This window comes from Symphalangus syndactylus, chromosome 9 (genome assembly GCF_028878055.3).
Source record: "Symphalangus syndactylus isolate Jambi chromosome 9, NHGRI_mSymSyn1-v2.1_pri, whole genome shotgun sequence".
NCBI lineage: Eukaryota > Metazoa > Chordata > Mammalia > Primates > Hylobatidae > Symphalangus > Symphalangus syndactylus.
In genome coordinates this window covers 115,974,415-115,999,890 of record NC_072431.2, presented here as the reverse complement: position 1 = coordinate 115,999,890, position 25,476 = coordinate 115,974,415, and the positions used below count along the sequence as shown (strand labels likewise).

The following is a 25,476-nucleotide window of genomic DNA, read 5'->3' as shown; positions in this document are numbered from 1 at the left end:
TTTCCACTACCACAGGCAGGACAGGAGCGATTAGATTATATATAAACTTACGTTGGTAACAATGTTTAATGTTAAACTTACATTTAGAGGATTATGAGACTTCAACCATTTACAAGGCATTTTCACAAACTACAGTATTTTATCTGTGCCTCACAACAACGCCATGAGGTAGGCAACATACATATTAGTATTTTATAGCTGGGGAAACAGGCATAGACAAGGTAAATAACATGCCTAAGGTTATACACAACTAGTGTTGAATTCTGGGTTCAAACTCTGATCTTTCTCTTTCTGTGTCCTGGTCTCCTCATCCAGTTTTCCTTCCATAACACTATGGTAAATGAGTGTTTTAGTTCACTTGTTCTGAGTTAGGAAAAATTAAATGAATCCTGGCTGTTTCTTAAAGGCGTACACAGAGAAACTGGCCACAGACAGAAAACAGGATGTTGCTAGAAATTAGTTAATAGTTATTCCACTTATTATTTTGAGACGGAGTCTCACTCTGTTACTCAGGCTGGAGTGCAGTGGGTGATCTCGGCTCACTGTAACCTCCGCCTCCCAGGTTCAAGCTGTTCCCCTGCCTCAGCCTTCCAAGTAGCTGGGATTACAGGCATGCACCACCACACTGGCTTTTTTTTCTATTTTTTAGAGACAGGGTTTCACCATGTTGGCCAGCCTGGTCTCGAACGCCTGACCTCAGGTGATCAGCCCACCTTGGCCTCCCAAAGTGCTGGGATTACAGGCGTGAGCCACCACGCCCGGCTCCATTAACATTTTTAATAGTAATTTTTTCTAAGAAAAGAGAAGTGGCCACTAATTAACCAAAGAAACTACATATCATCATTCAAATTTTTAAATTAATTTTTGTTACTTTCTAATTCTCATTAGTAAGCAATGCCATTTTCACTCACTTTCAGGCAATAAAGATGTAAGAAAGGGTAATTGCCTTCCCCTTCCTCCCAGACCAAGGCTCAAGGTCCTACCCCTATCCCTTTATTTACTGTTCTTGGAATTAAAACAGCTTCCTTTCCCTTCCATTATCAAGGATATCACTGTCATCAAAATCCTCCCTTCCTGAAAAACGTTTCTTCTTCCATCTCAAAAGATTATAAATAAAAAATGTATTTAGACCTAAGTGGGAAGAAGGCTGATAGTGGAATAAGGACTCACACTCTGGAGATTCAAATCGGTTACCAAACTAAACTTTGTATCTGACAATTATCAGCAACCTTCTCCATTCTGACTTTTTTTTTTTCCTGTGGATTTAGATCTTGTACAGGTGCCTTCATAGGCATGAACCATACAGGGGCTATTTTCAGACAGTGTTAAGTATCTTTTTGGTTCTACAAGACTAAATTCCCTTGAAGGCCCAAAAGAGAGTTCGCTTTAAATGACAAATTCTATTTAGAAATGCTTCAATACAATGGACTCCTAGCATATGTCCTACTGAGGTCAAAATAGCCTCTTTCTCCACTGCAATCTGTTCTCCATTTTCCATTTGCTGGATTAATATATGAGTTTGGATTTGAAATTTTCACTGCCACTTAAACAGGTGAATATTTAATGCATGAGGAGCAAGGTTATGAAATGTCAAAACTACTAAGTGAAGGATCTAATTTAAGAGGCAGCCAGAGAGTCTGCAATTTAAATATTTAAAGATGATACAGGGAGTACAACACTGAACACCAATCTACTCCAAAGATAGCAATTTAAAACTCAGGTTTATTCTGGAATTTCTCACAACCCTACAAGTGATATAATAAACAAAGACAAGCAATACTGAGATTATATGAGGGAAAGGGAGAGACGGTGAGGCAGTAAGTACTTGCTACTGCAGGTTAAGTAAATGGCCCATGGCTTCTCAAATTGTTCTTCAAAAACGAGAGTAGACTGGACAAAATAAAGATAGAAATATATTTATCGAATTATGTCTTGAAAATGGAACCGTTTGAAATATAGTGTATTACTTGTAATTAAAAGCTCATTTCTTCATCAGCAGATAAAACTAATGATACATTAAACATGCAAAGATGAGTAACACATATACTAAGAGTGGGCTATCAAACACAAGTTAATCAAAATATACAAAGAAACAAAACCATCTTATGAATTAGTACTTTATTAAATGTACATAGCAATGTTTAAAATCCCAGTGCATCACTTTCAGAAGTTCCTCTAAATGCTTTTGTCCAAACACACAACTGCTCTTGTTTCTCTGATTCATCAATGGAAAGATCAGTGACAGTGGACATTAATACCAATAGATTAAAGTGATAAGTTCTATAAATGAACAAAGAAGTTCCCTCATTTTTAAACTAAGGACATTTGAGAAGTCACCCACTGATAAGATCACCACTGAACAACTTTTATCACTTGTCAATTACTGACCCAGGACTAAAAACATTAAACCTGAAAATTAGACACTTGCCACTTTAGACTTTTTTCAAAAAGCTCCATTCAATCTCTCCAGCTGAAAGGTCACAGTTATGCCTATTTAAACAGACAGTTAATTGCTGTTCATATTTTTTAAAGATGGAGTCTTCATGGGACTATCTGAAAAATGACACTAACTCAATAAAAGTTAGCTCTAGCTCTAAGTAAGCAGTAGCAAAGGTCTTGTGACAGCATCATGGATATTTAGACAGTTGGCTACATTGGACCCTCCAAATGAGCTCAGAAGTATAGTACCCAGAAGGGGATCTCTAACCACAACTCAGGCCAGAGACCTCAAAATTCACCCAAAAGGAAGATGTGTACTTTGATCTGCTTCTAAATTCAAAATCCTACCAGTAACAAGTCTCAAACACACATCAAGGCATACATGTATCACAGTCCAATATTAAGTTATCAATAAGGAAGGACATATTTCACAATGGGTCGAAAATGAATAAGCCTAAAATAACAGTAAGAAATTTTATAAAAGGTATTAAAGGTTAGGGCAGTTATCTTTTTTTTTTTTAATTTTTATTTTTTTTATTATACTTTAGGGTTTTAGGGTACATGTGCACAATGTGCAGGTTTGTTACATATGTATCCATGTGCCATGTTGATTTCCTGCACCCATTAACTCGTCATTTAGCATTAGGTGTATCTCCTAATGCTGTCCCTCCCCCCTCCCCCCACCCCACAACAGTCCCCGGAGTGTGATGTTCCCCTTCCTGTGTCCATGAGTTCTCATTGTTCAATTCCCACCTATGAGTGAGAACATGCGGTGTTTGGTTTTTTGTCCTTGCGATAGTAAACTATCGCAAGGGCAGTTATCTTTAATGGATATTCCAAAATATAGGATTTAGGAAACTATCAGTGGAAAATACATACAGAACCTTAAATTTTATTGTAACTGGATTTGTTGAATGTTTTAAGACTAAACAATTGCTTTAATTCAAGTGAGAAGTTCAGAGATACCATGGAATATATTTGATAATGTCATCCTCAACTTAAATTACCTAAAGGGCTCCCTAAGACTTTCAGATAAATGTTAGAATTCTTACTCTTTTATGGTCACAGCACTGGCTACCTCTTCTATACAAGCATACAAAACCTTTGGTAGTTTTCCAAGCTTCCTGCTCTCACTTTTTTGTGTTAAAAATAAGCTGCCCTCCGTCCAATCAGCTAAATTTCAGTCATTTCAGACACCTCATGGGTATCACCTAGTCCCTAAAGTCAACACTAATCAGTCCTCTCCACTACAGTCTGAGTTGGGTGCCTCTTACCTGTACCCACACTGCATTATATGCCTTGTTCTCTTAAATACTGACTCAACCAAAATGTACTTAACCCTTTCTTGTGACTGACTTAACCCCTTGAAATAAGAAACCTTGTCATCATCCTACTTTGTACATCCTGGTACCCACCACACACTTACTGTAATGAAGATGATTTATAATCACATACTAAATTGAGAGTTTATTTCTGAAATATTGTTTAAAAGCTAACAGAAGCCACAATCTTTGTAATATATCAAACATTACAGGCATTGGTACTTTGTGTACAGACTACAATGAAAATTCTATTAAACATTTCAAAAATGAGATTTCATTTCTCAAATTGGGGACTCAAGTCCCCAGAGGCAATATAATCTTCAACAAAATAATATGGTGCTGATAGGAGGGTGTGGGGGGGTCTTAATTTTGGAGCAAAAAGAAAATACAGTGATCTTTTAGTCCAATTTCTTTGTATTTGGGAAATAGGAAGACTGAGGCACAGAAAGGTGAAGTAACTTTTCCAAAGACACAAAGAAAAAGAGTTGGGTGTAGGACTCGGGGTCTTAGCTCTTCATCACGGGATTTTCCATTACACCATTAGCTGCAACATAATCTTCAAAATCATAAAATTTTCCTGTGAAATGACAGTGACTGGGACAATAATCAGACATTTCCAAGGACATATCAGAAGAGCTATTCCAAGAAAGTAAGAACCTTAGCTTTGCTACATAGAATATTTTCTTGTATACACATAAGGAAATAATAAAACACATCAAAATAACTGTCTTAGGACAGTTACTATATTATTTCTACTAGTAATGCCTGAGAATTATTCAGGAGATGCTGGAGAAAAAATCTAATTACTTGGGAGTTGGAAGAGAAAAATCAAACTAAGAATCCTGAGACCAGCATTTTCCACCAATTAAAATGTACCAACCTACAACAGCCAGAATCTTTTTGATAGTGTCTCTGCCCTTTTATAAAATTACAAACCAATTAACAGGAAAACAGAATGGCAACTGGTTGTTTACACTAGGGAGACTTCTCATTTTCATATAATTTTCAAGTTTTAGTGCAACATCATTAAATAATAGTCAAGGCAGTTGATCTTAGCTTCAACTTAAAGACGAAGCTAGGAATAAATAAGTAATGTCATAAAAATAAGTGATCCTATGACATTGTTAAAGACAATAACAAAACTACTGAATAGCCACAGAAAAATAAAAAGTGTTTTGGCTTTAAGATCTGTATCAAGCAACTGATCATAAACTACAGACTTGACAAATTAGACCTCCCTTTTCACACATCTTAAACAGCCTCTGACAAACTACACTGCACTGAGTGGGGTTTATTAAATGCTACCCGAACAGTTGCATCCATGTGTATCAAAGAGGGTCTAAATAGGCTGCCCTGACAGGCATCTCATTTTTATTAAAGTACAACTGGTAGATAACTTCTGCCCTTTTATTGTTGTTTCTCCTTGGTTCTAGTATGAAGTTGGTTCAACAAGGACATCTCATGCTGGTAAAGGCAAATGGGATACATGGTAAAGATATTCTTGAAATGCAACTTAGGCCACAAATACCTTACCATTTCTTAAATTTTTTACCTGCAGAGATACTTAACAGAAAACAAAACAATTGAGCAATGGTAGTGGATATGGCATCTGAGGTGGAGGCAGTGAAATCAAATTCACTATGGTAGTGACAGTAGACTAGCCATTCCAAGTTTAAGCAGGAACTTGTCAATCAAAATGTTCCATATTCCATTTCCAATCCTGTAGATTTCACTTAGCCTTTTGAGACTTTAGAAGGTGATTACACTAAAGAAGTATAAAAAATAGATGGGAGTTTTAGCTGTAACCACCAAAGAGTCTATTCCTACCCTCTCTGCATTAGAAAATTTTCAGTAGTGGTTAAGAATACCAACTTCCTTACTTCTAACTTCAGAAATGAGCCTGCATTTATTTAGCCACATAATATTTATAAATATTAAGTAATGTGAATAGGCTGCAACTGAGGCAAGCACGAGTTAGCTTAGCACCAGGTTAAAAAATATATTATACAAAGCAGAAGAGAATACACTGTAATGGGTAAAGTTCTGGCCGTTACACAGCATACTATGAAACTAGCGGTTAGGATGGAATGTTTGGACCACAACCCTCCAATGTTAAGGAGTAAAAACATATTGTATGGAGTCACACAGAGCTAGGTCCAGGTCTTGGCTCTGTTACTTACCAGTTAATCATTTCCTTAGGTCTTCTATCTCTTTATTTGTAATTTGACGTTAATCACAGTACTTACCTCATGGAAACCTTACAAGTATTAAATGGAACAATAAAACTATTAGCACAGAGCAGGGGAACCATAAATGTTTTAATCATAACATCATTTTATATACAAACATAGGAAACAATTCAGATAATGATAGCTCCTAACACTTATTGTTTACCATGTGCCAGACACTGTTCTGGATATGCAACATATGTTAATTCAATTGCTCCTCCCAACAACTTTATGCATTGGGTATTATCATCATCCCCAATTTATGGAACAAAAACTCAAGGAATACTATTATCTTTGAGGTCAGAAAAGATGACACAGAGGAGAAGACTTGGCACAAGAACAATGTATGCACTCTAACACAGAAGCAGTTCAAAAACTACATATATAAATGAGGCTTCTTCCAAATCCATGGTGATAATTATTAAAGTTAATTCTTGAATATTCCAAATATTTTGTAAGGTGACAGCAGATGAGTGTGCTGGGAAGCCTGCAGCCTGGATGGAGGGAACATAAGGAAGGAGCTGTCTTACTGACATACAGAGAGCAAACATTCAACATCTATAAATGGGCCAACAATAAGGCCCCAAAATTTTATTTCTCCCATCAAGCTGTTACATATTAAACCTCCCACTACCTCAATTCTCTTTTGTAGAGATCTGTTGAACCTAGGCCAGTAAAATGTAAAATGAGAAATTCTTTTGGATAGACAGTAGTAGAAATATAAATGAACTTCATGGAATAACTTCTATCTTGAGATGAAGGTTATGTGTATGTTTCTGCATGTGAAACGTGTTACAAGCTACCATGCAATCGGCCACCTGGTGATTCAATATGATTTCCCAGTTTAAAAAACAATACTGAAGAGGCTACACTATCAAGTACCACTATAAAACTTTCACTTTAGACACTTTAAGTATCTTATGAATACATTCGAGAGACTAAAAGAAAAATCTCAGTACTCAGTATTTTGAGCTTTCTTAAATATGGCCAGAGAACTAGACTGCCTCAAAGCTTCCTCCCAAGTTAATAGTACCACCATTCAAAGCTTTTATATTACTACGTTTTATACTTCTAGAGGGTTGAAACTAAGTCTTATATGAAGCCTGTCTCACATAGTCCCACCCACCAAGTAGGGACTCTAATACCTGTTGAATGTATATATTCCATGGCCTTGTGCAGGAGGTTTTTCCTTTTTGAGGCAGTCTCACTCTGTCACCCAGGCTGGAGTGCAGTGGCACGATCTCGGCTCACTCCAAGCTCCACCTCCCAGGTTCATGCCATTCTCCTGCCTCAGCCTCCCGAGTAGCTGGGAACACAGGTGCCCACCACCACGCCCAGCTAATTTTTTTGCATTTTTATAGAGACGGGGTTTCACAGTATTAGCCAGAATGGTCTCGATCTCCTGACCTCGTGATCCGCCCGTCTCGGCCTCCCAAAGCGCTGGGATTACAGGCGTGAGCCACCGCGCCCGGCCAGGAGGTTGTTCTGAAGTACCTCTCAAGCAAGATGATTAGAAGTTGTGGCATTTGCCCAAATAACTTGGCTTTTGCTGCTTCATTGAAAACAATGCAGGCTAAATTGGCTTACAGAAAATCAGATATACTCATCCAATTGTTAGAAGCCCATTCTCCAGCAATGGCCAAGGGTTCTTTCAAGATTCTGAAACTTGACCAAATGACATCTCCAACAGATGCCAATACTATCAAGATAACCATGGCAACTTTATCTCCAAAAATGTACTTAAGATATAATTTGTGTAGTATCTGAATATCTAGTATGCCTAAGGCACTGTCAACAGATTAAAATGCTGAGTTAGAATGTTAAACTAAAGAAGGACTACACACTGGCTGGCATAAATAAACTGCAGGTGTCTTAGAATAAAAACCAACCAGTACCGGTTGGTAATGGGAAAAAAGAAAAAAGGTTCTCATCAAGCCAATTTTGCTGAATTAAACATCCTAGGACTTTCATACACTTCTTCATCCATGATCTGACAAAGAGAGAAGTACATGAAAAGGAGAAGTGGTTAAGAAAAGAGACGGGTAGGTGGACATTATGCAGAAAATCTCACATAAAGGGATACCTTTACTTAAATCTTTGTTTTTCACCGCATATTCTTACTCATAGGTGGGAAGTGAACAATGAAAACACTTGGACACAGGAAGGGGAACATCACACTCTGGGGACTGTTGTGGGGTGGGGGGAGGGGAGAGGGATAGCATTAGGAGATACACCTAATGTAAATGACGAGTTAATGGGTGCAGCACACCAATGTGGCACATGTATACATATGTAACAAACCTGCATGTTGTGCACAAGTACCCTAGAACTTAAAATATAATTAAAAAAATATGTATATATAAAAAACTTTGTTTTTGTATGAAACAAAAAAGCTGTTAAGTCCTTTACGTATCTTTCATCTGACCATATCTTCGATGTATAGTGACACCTACCAAGAAGTTTTGAAAAACACACCCAAAGTTAAAAATGGCATTAAAACAAAAAACAAAACAAAAGCCTCCAAGAATTTCAACTTTTAATTTCACTTAAACTGTGAGTTTTTCCATCTTTGAGCACACAGAGCAGGTCTTCACTGTCTCTTATAAGCAATAGACAGAAGCTTCCTCATGCAGAGGTTATAAATAAAAACATTCTGTAAGCTGCTCTCCAAAGACAAAAATCCCGTTGCCCTCAGAGGGCAGACCACCAAATAGAAGAGAAAGGTAATGTATAGTGAATAAATTTTTATCCACTTTTATTATTTTATGGCCAAATAAAACTTGGTAAATGACAGGGTTAGAGGCCGTGTAGGCAGAGAATAATCCAAGGCAATGGAGAATTAGGCTTGCATATTGAGTGATGAAGAGCCCAGCTGAGCTAGAATAAAGATTTCTGTAGGACACTGACAACACTAGAACAGTGAGTTGAGGGGAGAGTCTAGAGCCCTTGAATGGCAGTGCAAAACTTTCATGAGCAGAGGAATGACGATCTAAATGTTGGTAAGTATTATCAGACAGAAATGTATGGAAGGAGAATATAGAGACAGTTTCCCATCACAACGCAGGTGAGGAGAACAGTCAAAATCAGTGTGGTAGTAAAGTTAAATGTAAATGCCATCTACAGTTAAGTTTCCCTTTGTACTGTAACTAGAAGAAAAACTGCTTTGCAACAATGTTCAGAAACCCAAGTCTTCTTTGACCTACTTCATACAGTAATGAAAATATCATGATCCTTTCCTCTGTGTGTACACTAAATACTGCTTAGAGAAACTTCATCTTGATACTATTTGTAAAAAATGAGTCCCATAGGTCTCCAAGGATCTTTGCAGAACAAGGCAAATATGTTTCTATGAGCAAATTACTTGATCTACCCAAAATTCCTTCCTATTGTTTCTCTTATAAATTAGGTCTTCACTAAAGGGGGATAAATGTGAAGTACAGGGCTAGATTTAATCAAATTTTCCTGCCAATCATTTTTGTAGAAGGTTATTACTTGATAGAATAAGTATACTTTATGGTGTTCAGATGTAAGCTTCTCCTAAAAGATACATATCACATGAAGGCATCTGTGCTTTTGGATGAGATATTCCCTTATGTGTAATACATTTCTTCTTTTTCTGCCCAATAAAACCTAGCTTGTAAAACACCATCACCTCTGAAATCATCGCAGAGGCCTCTAGACAGCAAGTGGCATATCCATTTTCATTGTATTCTGCATTCACTCATCATATATCCAAATAATGGTCACATAAACTAAGTGCTGTCTCCCCTACTACACAATGAGATCAAGGACAAGGCTACCTCTTGTCTTATTTTAATGCTGTTCCAACATTTAGCAACGCTAACTAGCCCACACTAAGCACTCAAAATGTTTATACAATATTTAATTACAGATACTCCCTGTCTAACACTGTATAGCCAAGATTACATGGTCTCAGTAAAACAAAAAAAAAGTTGCAATTAAATACTTCTCAAAAATTTTTACATTTGCTCATCCTGGCCCTTTGTTTTGTGGGCAAGGTGAGCACCATGCACATCTTTTAAAGCTATTGACCTTTCCTACAAACTTGGAGACAGGCCTATTAGTCTTGTTATTGTTCCATATAATATAATAAAGCCCTAAGGGGAGGGAAGTCTTGAACATAAAATAACTACTTCTACTAAATCTTTAATGTATTTTAAAAATATGATTCCTCAAACACCCAGAGAAAAACTCCTAACAAATAATCTTCCTCTTAAAGGATGTTTTATTTCAACAATCCCCATTCAAACACCTGTTTTAAATTTAAAACACAATCTGCAAGCTGTATCTACATTACAAGTAAACCATACGCTATCCAAGATTTCGTGTTTTGGGCCCTGATTTGACCCAATTGTCAGGGATCTAATGTATGTATACAGGTATACATATACAAAGAAGTTAGGAAGCCAGCTCACTTTCTTTCAAGGGCAGCCTGTCTTTGGTAAGCCTCAATCAGTAGAAACTGTACCAGTTTTTTAAAAATTTAAAAAGCAGTAACAGCAAACACTGCAGATTGCTTATGGCATTTAACAGGCTGAGATGGAAATTTGTGTGGGGCACGTATGATAAAGGAGAAAGCAAGGAAAAAGAATAACAGAAATGTTATTAAAAGCCCTCCCCACAGAGCCAAAGGAAGTTTTACCCACACATATTTTGTGGAGCTGACATAAGTTATACAACTATGAAAAATTTATTCAATACATAAGGGGATAACCCCTGGAACATTAGTGAGTGTTTTATGACTTTAAGTCTACCAAGATATTTCTCTCACAACAAGATTAGACATTAGAGAATAACCACAGGGAAAGTTTTTTTTTTAAATGAACTGATTTGCAAGACTAATAGTCTCATTCAAAGACAATCCTTCATTCTCCAAGTATCTATTAGACACCTGAGCTGTATATTCCCCCTAACAGCTTTAACAAAAAATAATTACTGTATTTCTAAAACCCTTTGTGTGACAGTTGTGAAGACTTTAAAACAAAGAGTTTTTAAGGAAAACACGGACCACCTTCACTGTACGCAATAAAGAGACCATATCATTGCCATCTATGCAACACCTGCAGAAATTTAAAGAGGGGAAGCGAGGAGGGGAACAACCACCTTTATCTTTGTTCTAAGACAAAGTGTTCCCCTGCTTCAGATCTGCAGAAGCACCTTGAGAATCCCTTCCTGAGGTATTTAATTACACTGAATGATTTGGCACCAGGCCCTTTCCCTGGGTCTTGCTGATTGATAGCATCAATAACACTCACTGGCTGTAATTAAACCACCAAATAGTATCCCCTTTGCCACTTGGCAGATCAATGTTCTTTAATACTCCAAAGAACAAAGTACAAAGGTGAGAGGGGTGTTTTTACCTCTCACCTTCACAGTTCATTTGACTTCGTGCACCAGGATATACTGTAGACAATGCATATTTTACAATTCCCCCCAGACATCACTTAATGAAGAACATGAAAAAAAATCCTTGGTTTCTTATTCATTTTTGCAACTCTGAGCAGGGGGAAAACACTGTAAGCCTTTTGGAAAGAGTATGCACTGCTTTCACATAGCTTTGGGGCAACATTCGGTTTAGAGGTCAAAAGGTTTCTAAATTAAGTTTGCATATAGCAAAAAATTTTTTCCTTCAAAAAATTACAGCATAAAATGCATGGAAGCTCTTATAATAGAGCAAATTCCCATTTATTGAGGCCCTTGCTAGAAAGCTCAGATATCAAGACAATGGATAGGGAAGGAAGAGGGGTTTGGTTGGCAGGCTATAAAAGTAAGACAAATTTTTATTAAATTTTAAAAGCCACTTTTTTTTTTTTTTTTTTTTTTGAGATGGGAGTTTTTCTCTTGTTGCTCAGGTTGGAGTACAATGGTGCGATCTCAGCTTACTACAACCTCCGCCTCCCGGGTTCAAGGGATTCTCCTGCCTCAGCCTCCCCAGGAGCTGGGTTTACAGGCACCTGCCACCAAGCCCAGCTAATTTTTTGTATTTTAAGTAGAGACGTGGTTTCACTACGTTGGCCAGGCTGATCTCAAACTCCGGACCTCAGGTGATCCACCTGCCTCAGCCTCCCAAAGTGCTGGGATTACAGGCGTGACCCACCACGCCCAGCTCAAAAGCCACTTTCATAATCTAACATCTTGGATCACAGAACTTAACTCCCAATCTCTATACTATAAGACACCCTTTCACCTTTTTTTTTTTGAGACAGAGTCTCCCTCTATCACCCAGGCTAGGGTGCAGTGGTGTGATCTCGGCTCACTGCAACCTCCACCTCCCAGGTTCAAGTAATTCTCCCTGCCTCACCCTCCGGAGTAGTTGGGATCACAGGCACCCGCCACCATGTTCGGCTAATTTTTGTACTTTTTAGTAGAGATGGGGTTTCGTCATGTTGGCGGCCAAGCTGATCCTGAACTTCTGACCTCAGGTGGTCTGCCCACCTCAGCCTCCCAAAGTGCTGGGATCACAGGTATGAACCACTGTGCCCGGCCAAGACACCCATTTTAAATGGATAGGTCCTAAAGAACCATACTGAAAATTCTCCAAATACTCTCAGAAGCAAATAAATTATGCTAACATAATTGTAATGTTGAAGTATTTAATGACACACAAATGCTTTGAAAATGAGCAAATTGTGAGAATGTGTATTATTTCTTAGGTAAATCCAGCACTATATTCATTAAAAACACATTAGTGAATCCCAGCCATTCAACATATCTTGATGTAATCTACAAATGAAAATCCTATTATTTACAAGTAGACTTGTTTTAAAATAAGCACCACAGACCTACCCAAGTGCAAATCATTAAGGTCCACTAAACAATGTTCCTCAGGTCAGGCCACCATCTGCTTAAGAATCACCTGTGGTGGCTGTTGAACTACAATTTCCTCAGTCTCTCTCTGCAGATAATCAGATTCAGTAAGTCTTGGTTGGGGTGTAGAAATCTGCATTTTTAATCAACCACCCCACCCCACTGATCCCGATGAACATTAAAGTATTGGCAGTCTCTTGTGTAAAGGCATTTGAAATAATCCTCAAAACTCTGGGCATATTAGGGTTTCCTAGATCGCTCATAACAATCACGGATGCCAAGCCCTTTTCCTTGCCATCCACTGATTGTTAGTTTCTAAGTAAGACAAATGCCAGGTAGCTTGAAAGCAAAGCATTTAGGAATATAAATCACCTGCAAATGCAAAAATGCAGATGTAAAATAAAGCCCATGAAACTCATCCAAAGATATTTCCAAGAACCCAGACTGGCTGGATGTGGCTCAACTGGGTCAGTCTCTTCAAAAAGGCCACTGTGCTTGATTCAATGAAGTTAGGACCTTCTCTCAGTGACTCTTTCTAGGAATATGAATATGGTTATTTGGTTAAGGCAGGCACAAATTTCTAGATAGACATTTAACAAAACTGGAAACTGAAACTTTTTCTGAATTATCAGTTTCCAGGACTACATGCTTGTTCTATTTTTCCTTGCCCTTCCTGCAGCTCACCTCATCAAGAAATCAAAAACAGAACACAAATCCAAGACTTACACCTCCAAGTCCTATTGCAGCATTCAAAAGAGTTCTTCATGGAAGGAAGGGAGAGGAGGCAGACAAGTATCAGATTTCCTGTACTGTTTTCAAAATACAGATGACCCTGGAACAATATGGGTTTGAACTGTGTGGGTGCACTTAATACGGGATTTTTAGACCAACCCCTCCTCTTCCTCTGCCTACTCAACACAAAGATGACAAGGGTGAAGATCCTTATGATGATCCACTTCCACTTAATGAAGAGTAAATATATTTTGTCTGCCTTATGATTCTCTTAATAACATTTTCTTTTCTCTAGCTTACTTTATATTGTAAGAACACAATATGTAATACATGAAACATACAAAATATGTGGTAATTGTTTATGTTATCAGTAAGGCTTCTAGTCAACAGTGGGCTACCACTGTTAGGTTTTTGAGGAGTCAAAAGTTAGACTTTTTGCTATATGGGGGCTGGTACCCGTAGCTTCCGAATTGTTCAAGTGTCAACTGTACAGCCCTGTCTCATTGCCCAAAAGCAGCATGTCAAGACACTTCTGGAAATAAAACATCCACAAGTAATTCTAATGTAGTACATACGGCTGAGAACGCACACTAAAAGTAACGATAGGAATGGCTGGCAGAAGTGAAAGTAAAATAAAATGTACCATCCATGCTTTTTTAAAGAGTCTACACAAATTTAAAGAGAGACCAATGTTAATGCACATTTCTGTAACTTTTAAACTAGCATCTATGACTTACATGAACCTACCAGAAAAACATTGTTGAAGAATGGGTAGCTGCCTAAAAAATAATTTCAGGAAGTTACTACTATAATAATAATTTTACTGTTCATTACAACTGAAATAACTGAATCAATGTTAACTCACTTATCTGCTAAGTATGACCTCCAGATCCAGTTTTCTTCTCAAACTGTACGTCTGGCTGTCTCAAGTGCTCACCCTGAAAGAGGGCAGAGTTCTTCACTCCTAGGCAAAGACAGCTTCACTCTCTGGCACCTAAGAGATCTGGTCCAGAAAGTCTCAAGACAAAGACACTCAAAGGCCCAAATTAAGGCCTCTATTAATTGGTTTATTTAGAGTGGTATCTGAGCAAAACAGTTTAACATCAATAATGTGAAATGGAAAGAAAACAACAAAAGCTACGACATCAGCCAACACGATACTACATTTCTGATGCCAGTAGTGCTTACTAGCTATTTCATTTTGAACAAATCCCTTTTAACCTGAGCTTTATTTCATCAAAGGGATTAAGTATTTGCCTATCAGGGACTACTGCTGTTTCTGCATGAATTCAAAACAGTAAAAAGATAACAGTCCTATGAAATTTCTTTGAAAAGTAGATACAGCAAGGAATTAAGGGCTCCTTCTTGGGAAGTTAACACAATCATCTTAACTTTGCAAGCCAGGTATGTGGTAGAACAGACAGAAGCCAAACTGACCTAGCACCACTTTTCCCAGGTGATAAATGAAAGAAAAGCCCTACCCCACATTCCCCTTAAAAAGCACTGGGAAAGTAAAGCAACAAGGGCTAGCAGTGTGATGTTCAGGTAGAAAAGATTTTTGGCCATCCAGATCAGTTTCAATTTATCTTATCTCTCTGTTATCTCAGAACTCGAACTCAAACACATTTGAACATGTGGTTCAACTATTTTCAGTGTCTTCTATCATGATGCACACGGTTGGCTTGAATCTCTTCCTCAGCCCATTATTATTAGGAAACCAATTTTGCACTTAACATTCTAGACCTGTGAGCTGTTATAAGGGTTCTGCCTCAATGACTCAAATTTCTGATAAACAGTAAGTTTCAATGACATCCCCACCGCATGCCCCTTTCAATTCCATACGTGCACACACAGACAGCAACAATTTCCTAAACTTATACAAGTTATTACTTCTGTGGCTTTCCCCCTGCCTTACACAGAAGCAATACTCACAAGGAGGCAGTTACTCTTTTAATTCCAATGGAGGTCTTCATAAAACCTGACATTCTCCATGCTGGTTACAGAAATGAAATAGTCAGGCTTTTCTGGTATAGACCTCACCTTGGGTAAGTTTAAGCATCTGCCATGAGGGGCTATGATATCCCTGTGCAGCATGCTTAGGTAACAAAATGATCCATCAATTCCAATAAAGATGGGTTCAAGTCAACTGTTGAGACTCTTCCACCATCACTACCCACTGTGTGGCTGACAGGCAGGAAGTAAGCAGGGGACACTGCCACCAACAACCCTGTTCCTCATCCTTCCTTCTTTGTAGGCTCTGCCTCTGCTCCAACAACTGTGGGAAAATCCAAAGGAAATCCATTGGAAGAATGCCTATTTATTGCCCTTTGGGAATTCCAATTAACTCTCACTTTGGAGGTGGCTAGAAGGAACAGAAGTAACGCAAGCGGCTTGAGGACAGGACATTCAAGCTCTGGACCTTACTTGGGCTACCTACCCACATTCCCTAGACCACACTAGGTGAGTAAGACATTTCTGGGCTTTTTGTATGAAAAAAATTAAAGCTGACAAGAGAGCATTCTACAAAACACATGAAGGGCATTATACAAATAACAGTAAAAAAGTCATCTGTCATTTCTTACTTCAAATAAGGACTATGTAAATGGGACTCAATATAGATAGAAGAATTTTATTTAAATGTATTGAAGAGGTGCTGATAATCAGATGTAATATACTGTTAAAACTTGACATGTGGCTGTGGAAATTTCCAGAACACAAGTTAACAATGAAGTTAGGAAAACATGTACTCGGTCAGTCTGTATTTTTTAAAAGGCAAAGGAACAATTTACTCAATGTTTCCATTTTTACCCCACTCCTGGTATATACTTTTTCAATTTTTTTTTTGTCCAGATAAGTAACAGTTATTAGGCTAACATCTCATAAGTAGGTCAGTTAATTCGTGGCCTGTTCTTCAAACTATTACTTGTAAATTTTCCAAATCTGCTCGAGGTAAAAGTTTTTAAATGAGGGGTACTTTGTAGAAGATGATTTATAAATTTCTACCCTTTGTACCATCACAGGAAATAACAAACTACACAAGCCAGAAAAACACTAGGGTGGGCTGAAATGCTCAGAAAGATGTGGCGTTTAAATACAAAACAAACCTTCCTCTCCTGACAAATACTCAAGGTCAATCCCAACACTGCTCTGCTCAAAACCCTCTGGTGTCCCTCCCTCACCTACAGAACAAAACATCAGCGCCTTCACGTACATGCGCACCCAGAACATACTCCTGTAACGCATAACTCAGGCTCATTTCCCACATTAGCCTCCCATCCTGCTTTCTTTTTGGGCAAATTCTATATGGTTCCCCTATCAACTGCTTTAAAACTTCCACGCCCTACTGAAGTCATGAACTCTCAGCATTATGGCTATTAGAGCCACTCGTCTCACACACAGAATTGTGCTGCAGGTATTTTAACAGAGGACCTACTGGGTGGCAAGCCCTTAGCGTAGCTTTACTTACATTCCCGCCTGCATACCCTCTCCTTCTTTACAGTGGGGGCTGGTTTACACACAGCATCTAACAATACTTCCTCCTGATCAGTATTAACTTTTATAAAAGAAGAAATTATAATGATAAAGAAAAACCAACCCAATCCCAATAATCCTGCCGCAAAAGGAGTTTGAACTAGAAACTCAAATCCCAATATAAAGTTTACAGTGGCTATTAAACTTTCAAGAGTGAAAGAGGAAGGCAGTTAAAATTATTCTCTCTTCAGGAGAGGGTGCTGCTTTTCATCAAATCATTCTACGCAATAAACATGAATTCATTTAAAAAGTTAACGTTTTTTCTTAATATGCAACTTAGCAGACCACGAAAAGCTTTTTTTCCTCTCCTAAAAGGCAGGTAATGAACATTCTCAGTGATGAACAAATTATTTTAATGACATAAATGGAAACTTAAATGGTTAAAAGCTCTGTCCAAGATGAAGCAGCCAGTTAAATCATTTTAGTAAGGTAATTTAGACAGAGTAAGATTTCAGAAATGTAGTTCTACATTCCTCCTATGTTAAGGGTCAAGTTCATGCTAAACAGAAAAAAAAAGTATAAATATGACCTTTACTAATGAGAAAAGGATAAGCTAGTTAGAAAAATGTATAAATTTAACAGAAAGTTAATGGCAATACAGTAGCTTAGAATACAGGTTTCTTAGCTTTGCTTAATCATTCTCAAACTGAACACAAAAAATAGATAACACTATTTATAATATTCTCATTTTTATAATAGAATTTTCCAAATGTGGTTAATTGTGGTTTAATTATTTCAGTATAAGAAATTTCATATGATTGTATACCAATTAATAACTTTTAAGCAAAGGTAAATTTTAGCCTGGTCTATAGCTGAATGATTAAGGAAAATATTTATTTAATCAAGACCAAAATCGGGCAGTTTTTCTATGGTAGTAGTAATTCTAGACAGAATTTTTTTTTTTCTTTTGAGGGGTTAGAACTTACCAATAACAATAAAACATTCTATTCCCTGAGATAACAGCTCCTTCTTTCCAGATAAATCAACCAGTTTCAGGAAAAATAAAGCATCCTAGGCCCATTGTAGAAGAGGGAAAAGCTGAGAGAGATGCTGGGAGCCACGTATCCATTTCACTGTGTTATGTGATAGTCACCTATCCAGAGTTCTTCATGCAGAGGAGGGAGGAAGTCTACACATATTCTTGTCAATGATTTTAGTTTGCTAATCATGAATTTAAGTCTGACACCATTAAACTAACAAGTCAAAATTATTGGCTTTAAGCCATAAAAATTCCACATACTATTTAGATTTTTTCAATACTTAAGACCCCTAAAAATAAAATGAGTAGAGAAAGAGCATGAAGACTGAACACAGTAGGTACAACCACTCACCTCATGAATAATTCACCAAAGGAAGGATTCCTATAGGGACCTGAAGGATCTTGGTGAAAAACCTCTCCTTTTCTCACCAGCATACAATTTGACACTCCATGCGATTACTACCCTACCCCCATGCCTGAACTGCACACATATTACCTTTTCACTACCTTCCCTAATGAGAATCTTAAAACATTTTTGTAATATTCACACTTTATTTACCATGTCAACACTGGGGACAATGTGGGCAGGCTTAATCCAAAATAGCTGCCTCCCATGCAGTACAGGGATGATGTCATTTCACCAGCAAGGTATGCCGCTGGGACATCACCTTAACCAGGAAAAAAAGTGACCCTTAGGACAAGAGAACAAGTATCTTGAGACTTTAACCTGTATCTGCTACTGCTTAAACAAACAGCATCCTACTATGAGATGGATACGTTGTTTTCAATTTCTATGCCATGTCTTTTAAAAGCAAAGGCTGGTGAACCACATTGAACTCTGGATGCTAAACGATCGCCCAGCATGCTCAAGAAAAAAACATTAATATTTTGGTTAACAGAATGAACCACAGGAGGATTATTAAGGTAAAATGCTAGAAGACAAACTGAACTTTGCACACACAAATACCAAATGTATAGAGAACCGCCAAACATTTTTGCTGATTCCTAAGTGCTAGGCCTTAGACTTGCTGTCATAAATTACCTGGGAAGCATAATAAAAAACAGAACCTTGAATCTCACCTGTGGACAGTGATCTAGCAGATCTAAAGTGGATCCCAGAAACTGTATTTCTAACTCACTTCCCTTGGGATTAAGATGCAACCAAAGTTTGGGAACAACTGCTTTAGGTCCTCACAGAGCCTGAGGGACTTCACTTCACTCACCATGGAAATACTGAACATTTGTCATTTATTCAACACACTAACTACTGCACAAAACCCTACTGAGCCAATGCTATTAGGGAGCCCCAGGAGAAACTGCTAAATAAACCACCTTTCACAGCACTTGATTCACTGTTTCAATATCCTAATAACCAGGAATTTTACCAAACGCATACTAAATTCTAAGTGGCTTGGAGTATACAAACACTTGAATATACTAACCAATCTTCTGTACCTTTCTCAAGTAAAGCACAGTGTCCTGGCAAGAGTTCTGATATAACGATCAGAAGACAAGGATTTGTTTGAGTCACAGCTCTTTCTTCAACTGCCTGGTCTTGGCTAAATTGTATGACCACCAAGATCTCCACTCTGACTGTGGACAGAGAGCAGTGCTTAAGCCTAAATTACATATGGGTCCCCCTGTAACTCCAAAACTTCTGTGGTTCCTCAAGGGTAAAGAATATAGACTTCAAAGAAGGGGGAATTCAGCAGGAGCTGGAACAACCTGGCAAGACAGAAGCTGAAGGACAGAATTCCTTTAGATGGGCTCCAAAAGATGAGATGACCACAGTTAAACTAAAAATGAGTGTGAAAGGGTATACCAGGAAGTAGGAGCTGCAAATGCATATGCACAGACGCTGGGAGTAAGATCAGCTTACAAGTAAAGAGCCAGTCTGACTACAGTGGAGAACAGCAATAGCACTGGCGTCACTCCTACAAAACTCAGCCAGATGATAGGGTAAAACAGTAGAGAAACACCATAGAGTTCTGAGTGAGCAGTAACATGAGTAAAGTGGTGCTGTGTAAGAAAGTGGTGCTGACAGCCATCACCAGTATAGATTAGAGGAGGGAAAAAGACTTATTTATGGAATAGTATCCCAGGAAATGAAAAGGCTTAACTCAACTTCCAAAACATTCTTAAAGCTGTGAATACTAGAAAAACTTGGCTCAAGACATTGTACAAGAGCACAAAATCTGTCTAATGGAAATAAGTAAACATAGAAAGAACAAACAGGCAAAGGCGGTGCTATATACTTGTAGGAAATGGTCTGCTTTGCCTCATAGACAAATCTGGGCCAAATTGAGGATACCAGCTGTTATCTGATATTTTTACAGGAACCAAATAGGGAGAGAGAAATAAGTAGCCTGCTGTTTACCCATTACCCTGACCCACATCTCAGAAAACCAGAAATTGATGTCACTATAAAAGCCACAAGGCTTTACTGTCCTTTCTTCCACATATTCAGCCCAAGCAGCTGGGCCCTAAAGAGAAAAGGCTGAATGATGAACAGTAAGGATACAGCTGTCATCAACTGTCTCCTTGAAGGCCATGGGCATTTCTCCTGTGGAGACCTATTGCCCCTGCATTTCTACCTTCTTCTGGATCTTAGTGCAGGAGGATATTTAGTAAAAGAACTGACACACTAGAATGAAATAAGGGTAATTATTTCTAGAATGGAGAAAAGGACAGTTCCTGGGATGAGCCATCTTGACCATCTATTCCATTTTCTTCCCAACCACAACTCAGGACCTCAGAACTAGGACAAATTAGCAGCAACCTTGGAAATCAATATAAATTGAGGAAGAGAAACCTGCAAAAATCTGCTGTAGGATAGACAGCACACGATCTGAAGGTAACTGAATACTGGATGTCTTTTTAAAGAACACTTATTGTTACTTAATAGTACTAGTAAAAGATCACTGACACAAAAAATATGCAGAGAAATATAGATAATTAGAAAAAGCAGTTCAGACTGAAAAAAACTTCAAAACAAACTTGTCTTAGACTTTATTGGAAATCTCATTTTTCCCTTCACATTTTGATAATATACAGTCACCAGTTCATTTTCTGATTGGTGAATCTTTTCATAGGACATCTTCTTGCTCAAGAAGTATCTAGAATTCTGGGACCTCTCATACCCTAGTATATTTGGGAACCACTATATACTTTCATTTAGATAAGACAGGGCTGGTAGGCATTTTTCTTAGGGGCCAATAAATATAAGGAATGATGTGTCAAAACCACTCAGGGCTAATAAATTACCTTAACTGGTAATTCTAAGAAAAGCAACTTTAAAGCACAAGAATGACATTGCATTTCCAGATACCTGAAAAAAAATGGGCAAAAATCTTTTAGACAAGTCTCTAAGCAAGATGGATACTACAGTCAGCCTTGAATAACGTCCCCTCACCACTTCAGGCTATAGTCTGAGCTGGTTTCTTAAATCAAGGGTGGAAAATAGGTTCAAACTTGAGTCAATTGATAGAAGTTGTCTGGAACACTATTTTGAAAAATATTTGGGAGCCACATCTAGACTCTGTGAGAAAGAGTTCCATGACTGATTGGCAATGTCTGCACTGGGCAGGAGAAAGCAAACTGATGGTATAGGTACTAAGAATTTGCTAGAGGCGACATTCCTCTTATTTTCTAAAGGAAAAGAAATCTATGCTGTGAATTGGATTAGCTCCCTCTCAAGAGAGAATCTATGTAAGAATTTCAAAGATTCACAAAAGCAGCAAAGTATCTACAAAATTATTTACTGTATGTCTTAAAAAGAAAAACAACAGAAAAAATAACCTGTGTCATGTAAGTTCCTCCAGTCAGTCTCCTCAAAGCAAGCTGAATTTGCTAGAACTACAATTCAAGCGTCAAATCTAGTCTGCCACCTTTTTGTATAACCCATGAGCTAAGAATGGTTTTTACATTTTTTTAATTTGGAAAAAATAAAAAGAATATTTGTAATACATAAACATCTTATCAATCTCAAGTTTCATTGCCCATAAATAAAGTTTTATTGGATCACGGCTGCATCCATTTGTTTATGTAGTGGCTATTACTGCTTTCAGACTATAAAGGCAGAGTTGAGAAGTTGTGACAGACTGCATGGCTCGCAAAACCTTGCGTATTTACTACCCAGACCTTTATAGAAGAACAAGTCTAAGGTTTCCTCAAGTTACAGGGCAAGTAATTCTCTATAAGGGAAGGAGACTTGATTCCGTAGGCTTCCTAAAACATTTATCTAAGAGAGTTGTTGCTCTGTCCCTTTGCGAATACATGAATGATTATATATAGCACTCTTGAACAAACAGTTTCTCCCATTATGCAACAAACACCAAAATTCCACTATGTCTCCCAGGTAACTGTTTATATGGGCCCAAAAGGAAGAAAGGAAAGAACTACAAATAAATCTTATTTTTTTTAAACTTCTGTTCTACAAGTAGATATGAAAAATTTTTAAACATACTTTTATTGTTTTGGTTTGAAGTCTCAATCCATTCAGGGTGTTGATAGCTTTCTCTGCATCCTTGGGGTCAATGTAGTTCACAAAGCCATATCCCAAGCTCTGCCCTAATGAAAGGGAAGGGGAAAAAGGCATATATTAGTTCTATACTGCTGACAGAGATCGACTTTCATTTTGGCATATGGTCTTGTCATTAACACCAGCATATTTCCTCAACAGTAAAATATACATGAAGTCTTTATGTCTCCTGTCTACTACATTTGCAAGTTTTAGAACTCAGCAAGCAGTGCTGTTTAGGAAAAAAACCACACATCCCCAAAGGATTCCATCATACATGCCCTGCCTGAGCCAGCGTATACTAGCAGCAAGACAAAGCTCAGCTTCACAAACTGTGGGGATAAATCTCTGTGCTATGGAGAGGGCTTAACAGGCAATACCTTTTCAGCTTCAGTTTCCTTAGCCATAAAAATGGGAAGACAGAAAACATCAACCAAGAATCTGTCAGTGTTCTGTAAATTGTACCCTGACATATTTACAGCCTTTACCAAGTACAATTATGTCGGAGTCTAAAATGGTGAAGAACCATGTGTGGGCGTGTATACATGTACGTTTATTTTAGAGGAGGGCTTATCTTCAAACACACTCAATCAAATTTCTCCAAAGAGGGTTTTATGATCTAGATAAGAGTAGAGAAATACGAACACAAAGACTTACAGTGATGACATCGAAGACAAAGAGAACATATAGGAAAAGAAGAAATAGAACATATACAAAAATAACAGGAGAAAAAAAGTCTAGAGTAAAAGTTGCTTCAAAGCGTTTGTTGTTGTTGCCACCCTCCGCCCATCATCTGAGCCCTCTCACTCCTGGTTCACTGATGCCCTAGATCTCAGAAAATGGGAGCTATCAAAAGCAGTTGAATCAATGGAATGCAAAGATAACTAAAGTCAATTGCAAAGGTCTCAATTTTTCAATGAAGAAAGTTTCTCAGTTTGAAATGGCAAGAAACATTATACAGGTGACAAAAATCGGCATATGAAAAGTTTAGTCTACAAAAGTCAAAACAAACTAAATGACGATTTCCCAGATGCCCAAGGATGGTCTAAATGCTTTTACTAAGTACTACTGTTGCATCAATTTCATAGGGAAGTGAGGTATTCGTTCTTGACGGGGCACCATAGGTGCAAGTGGTTATCAATGTGGGTTTTTCGGACAGCTACTCTGGTTATCGTAATGTGGCTACTTGTTACTACATAAACGAAAAGAGAAGGCTAAATACAGTGCCCAATATGAAAACTAGTGATTATATTTTGGGACCACAATCAGAATTTTGGATAATCACTGCTAATATATGTCCTCTATCAAAATGTATTTTCTCCTGTTTTTTCAAAAAGAGAATGGAATAGAGAGCTAAAAACTAATTAGGTTAATTTTATCTCACACTAAAATTGAGAGGTTTTATTTTACAGTTCTAGTAAAGAGTCACATGTGAAGCCACTATATTTTTAAGCATTCAGCTTTTCATTAATTCAACATTTATCATGTGTATACTGCATGCATTGTGCCTCTCTTATGAAAATGTGTTGCAGACCTATTGTCATTGAGTAGAATTAAATTGGCTGAATGTAACAAAATCTGCTCAAGGAACCAGTTTACAGTGGAAAGACAGACTTCCAATACTGGCTCTGTTGTTTACTGGCTCTCAGCTGTGCAACTTTGAAGAAGCTACTTAACACCTCTCTGAACCACAGCTTCCTTATCTCTAAAACGAGGGTAATTCCTACCCAACTAGGTTGCTGATGCATTGATGAAAATACTCATTAATGATGAAAGTGGATCCTCCTTAGTCAAAAGATAACATGAGAAAAAATAACATGCTTACTGTTAAAGATTTTAAGTATATTCATTTAAAGCTAAATAAAAAAGACGCTACAAATATAACAGAAAAAACAGGGCAATACAAATATAGTTTTGTCACGCTGCTATTCTATGACAAAATAAATCAATTGTATCAGCATAGTCTAATTGCCCTTTTTACTGATAGATACTACTCCTCCTGCATCTTAGCAGCTTCTAACCCCAGTGCATTCTCAACCTTGACTGCAATGGAATCATCTAGAAAGCTTAAAAAAAAAAAAAAAAACTAAAACAAGAAAACCTGATCCCTGAATCCCACTCCCAAAGATATATATATATATATATGTATACACACACACACACACACACACACATATATGTGTGTTTGTGTAGTGTATACATATATATGTGTATATGAGATGAGATCTCACTATGTTGGCTGGGCCGTGCTTGAACTCCCGGGCTCAAGCGATCCTCCCACGCTGGGCTCTGATTTTATCAGTCTGTCATGAAGCATTGGTACTAGCTTTTTAAAATCCTGGTGACTAACGTACAACCACCATGTTGAGAAATCACTGCATTAATGGTGAGAACCTAGCTGGGGCTGCTGCGAGGTGTAAGAAAGGTCTTGCAGGGATGACTGCTGTTTCACAGTTGCGTTGTTTAGGTACATATGGATGTATTTCTTCTAAAATCTTCAAGTTACCTATTACTTCAAAGGAACAGTTTATTTGCCTCCTGAGGTCCGTCTGGGGCACAGGAGTGCCTACTGAGATTAGATCACTGGGTAAAGTGAAAAGCCTGTCTTGCTTACTTCCTACTTAGCTGTTTCCCACTCTGGCCTCTGAACCCTTACTCCCGGCCTGCTGTAGGCACAGAAACATTTGCTAAACCAAAGAATGAGAAACTTACTGATGTTGTTTATTTAATCAAAGGTATTATCATCATCACCACCACCACCATCAGAGGACCCAACCATCGAATGGGTCTTTCCACCTGATACCCTCAAGCAATCATGACTAGCTATATGAGTCAGTCAAATATCTAATATCTGTTGTTTATACTCAGAAATATTTATCCCCAAATGACTTTGCCTTC

General features: G+C 37.9%; 1 protein-coding gene across 17 annotated transcripts in view; it reads right to left on the bottom strand.

Annotated features, from left to right (window-relative positions):
• The window catches only part of ELAVL2 (ELAV like RNA binding protein 2), a 160,241-nt gene that overhangs the window by 18,110 nt on the left and 116,655 nt on the right, over positions 1 to 25,476 (bottom strand). For all 17 annotated transcript variants that reach the window (XM_055294064.2, XM_055294065.2, XM_055294066.2 and 14 more), the window contains one exon: positions 22,525 to 22,628. In XM_055294064.2, the coding sequence (XP_055150039.1) occupies positions 22,525 to 22,628 (104 nt within the window). The remainder of the gene's footprint in view (positions 1 to 22,524; positions 22,629 to 25,476) is intronic.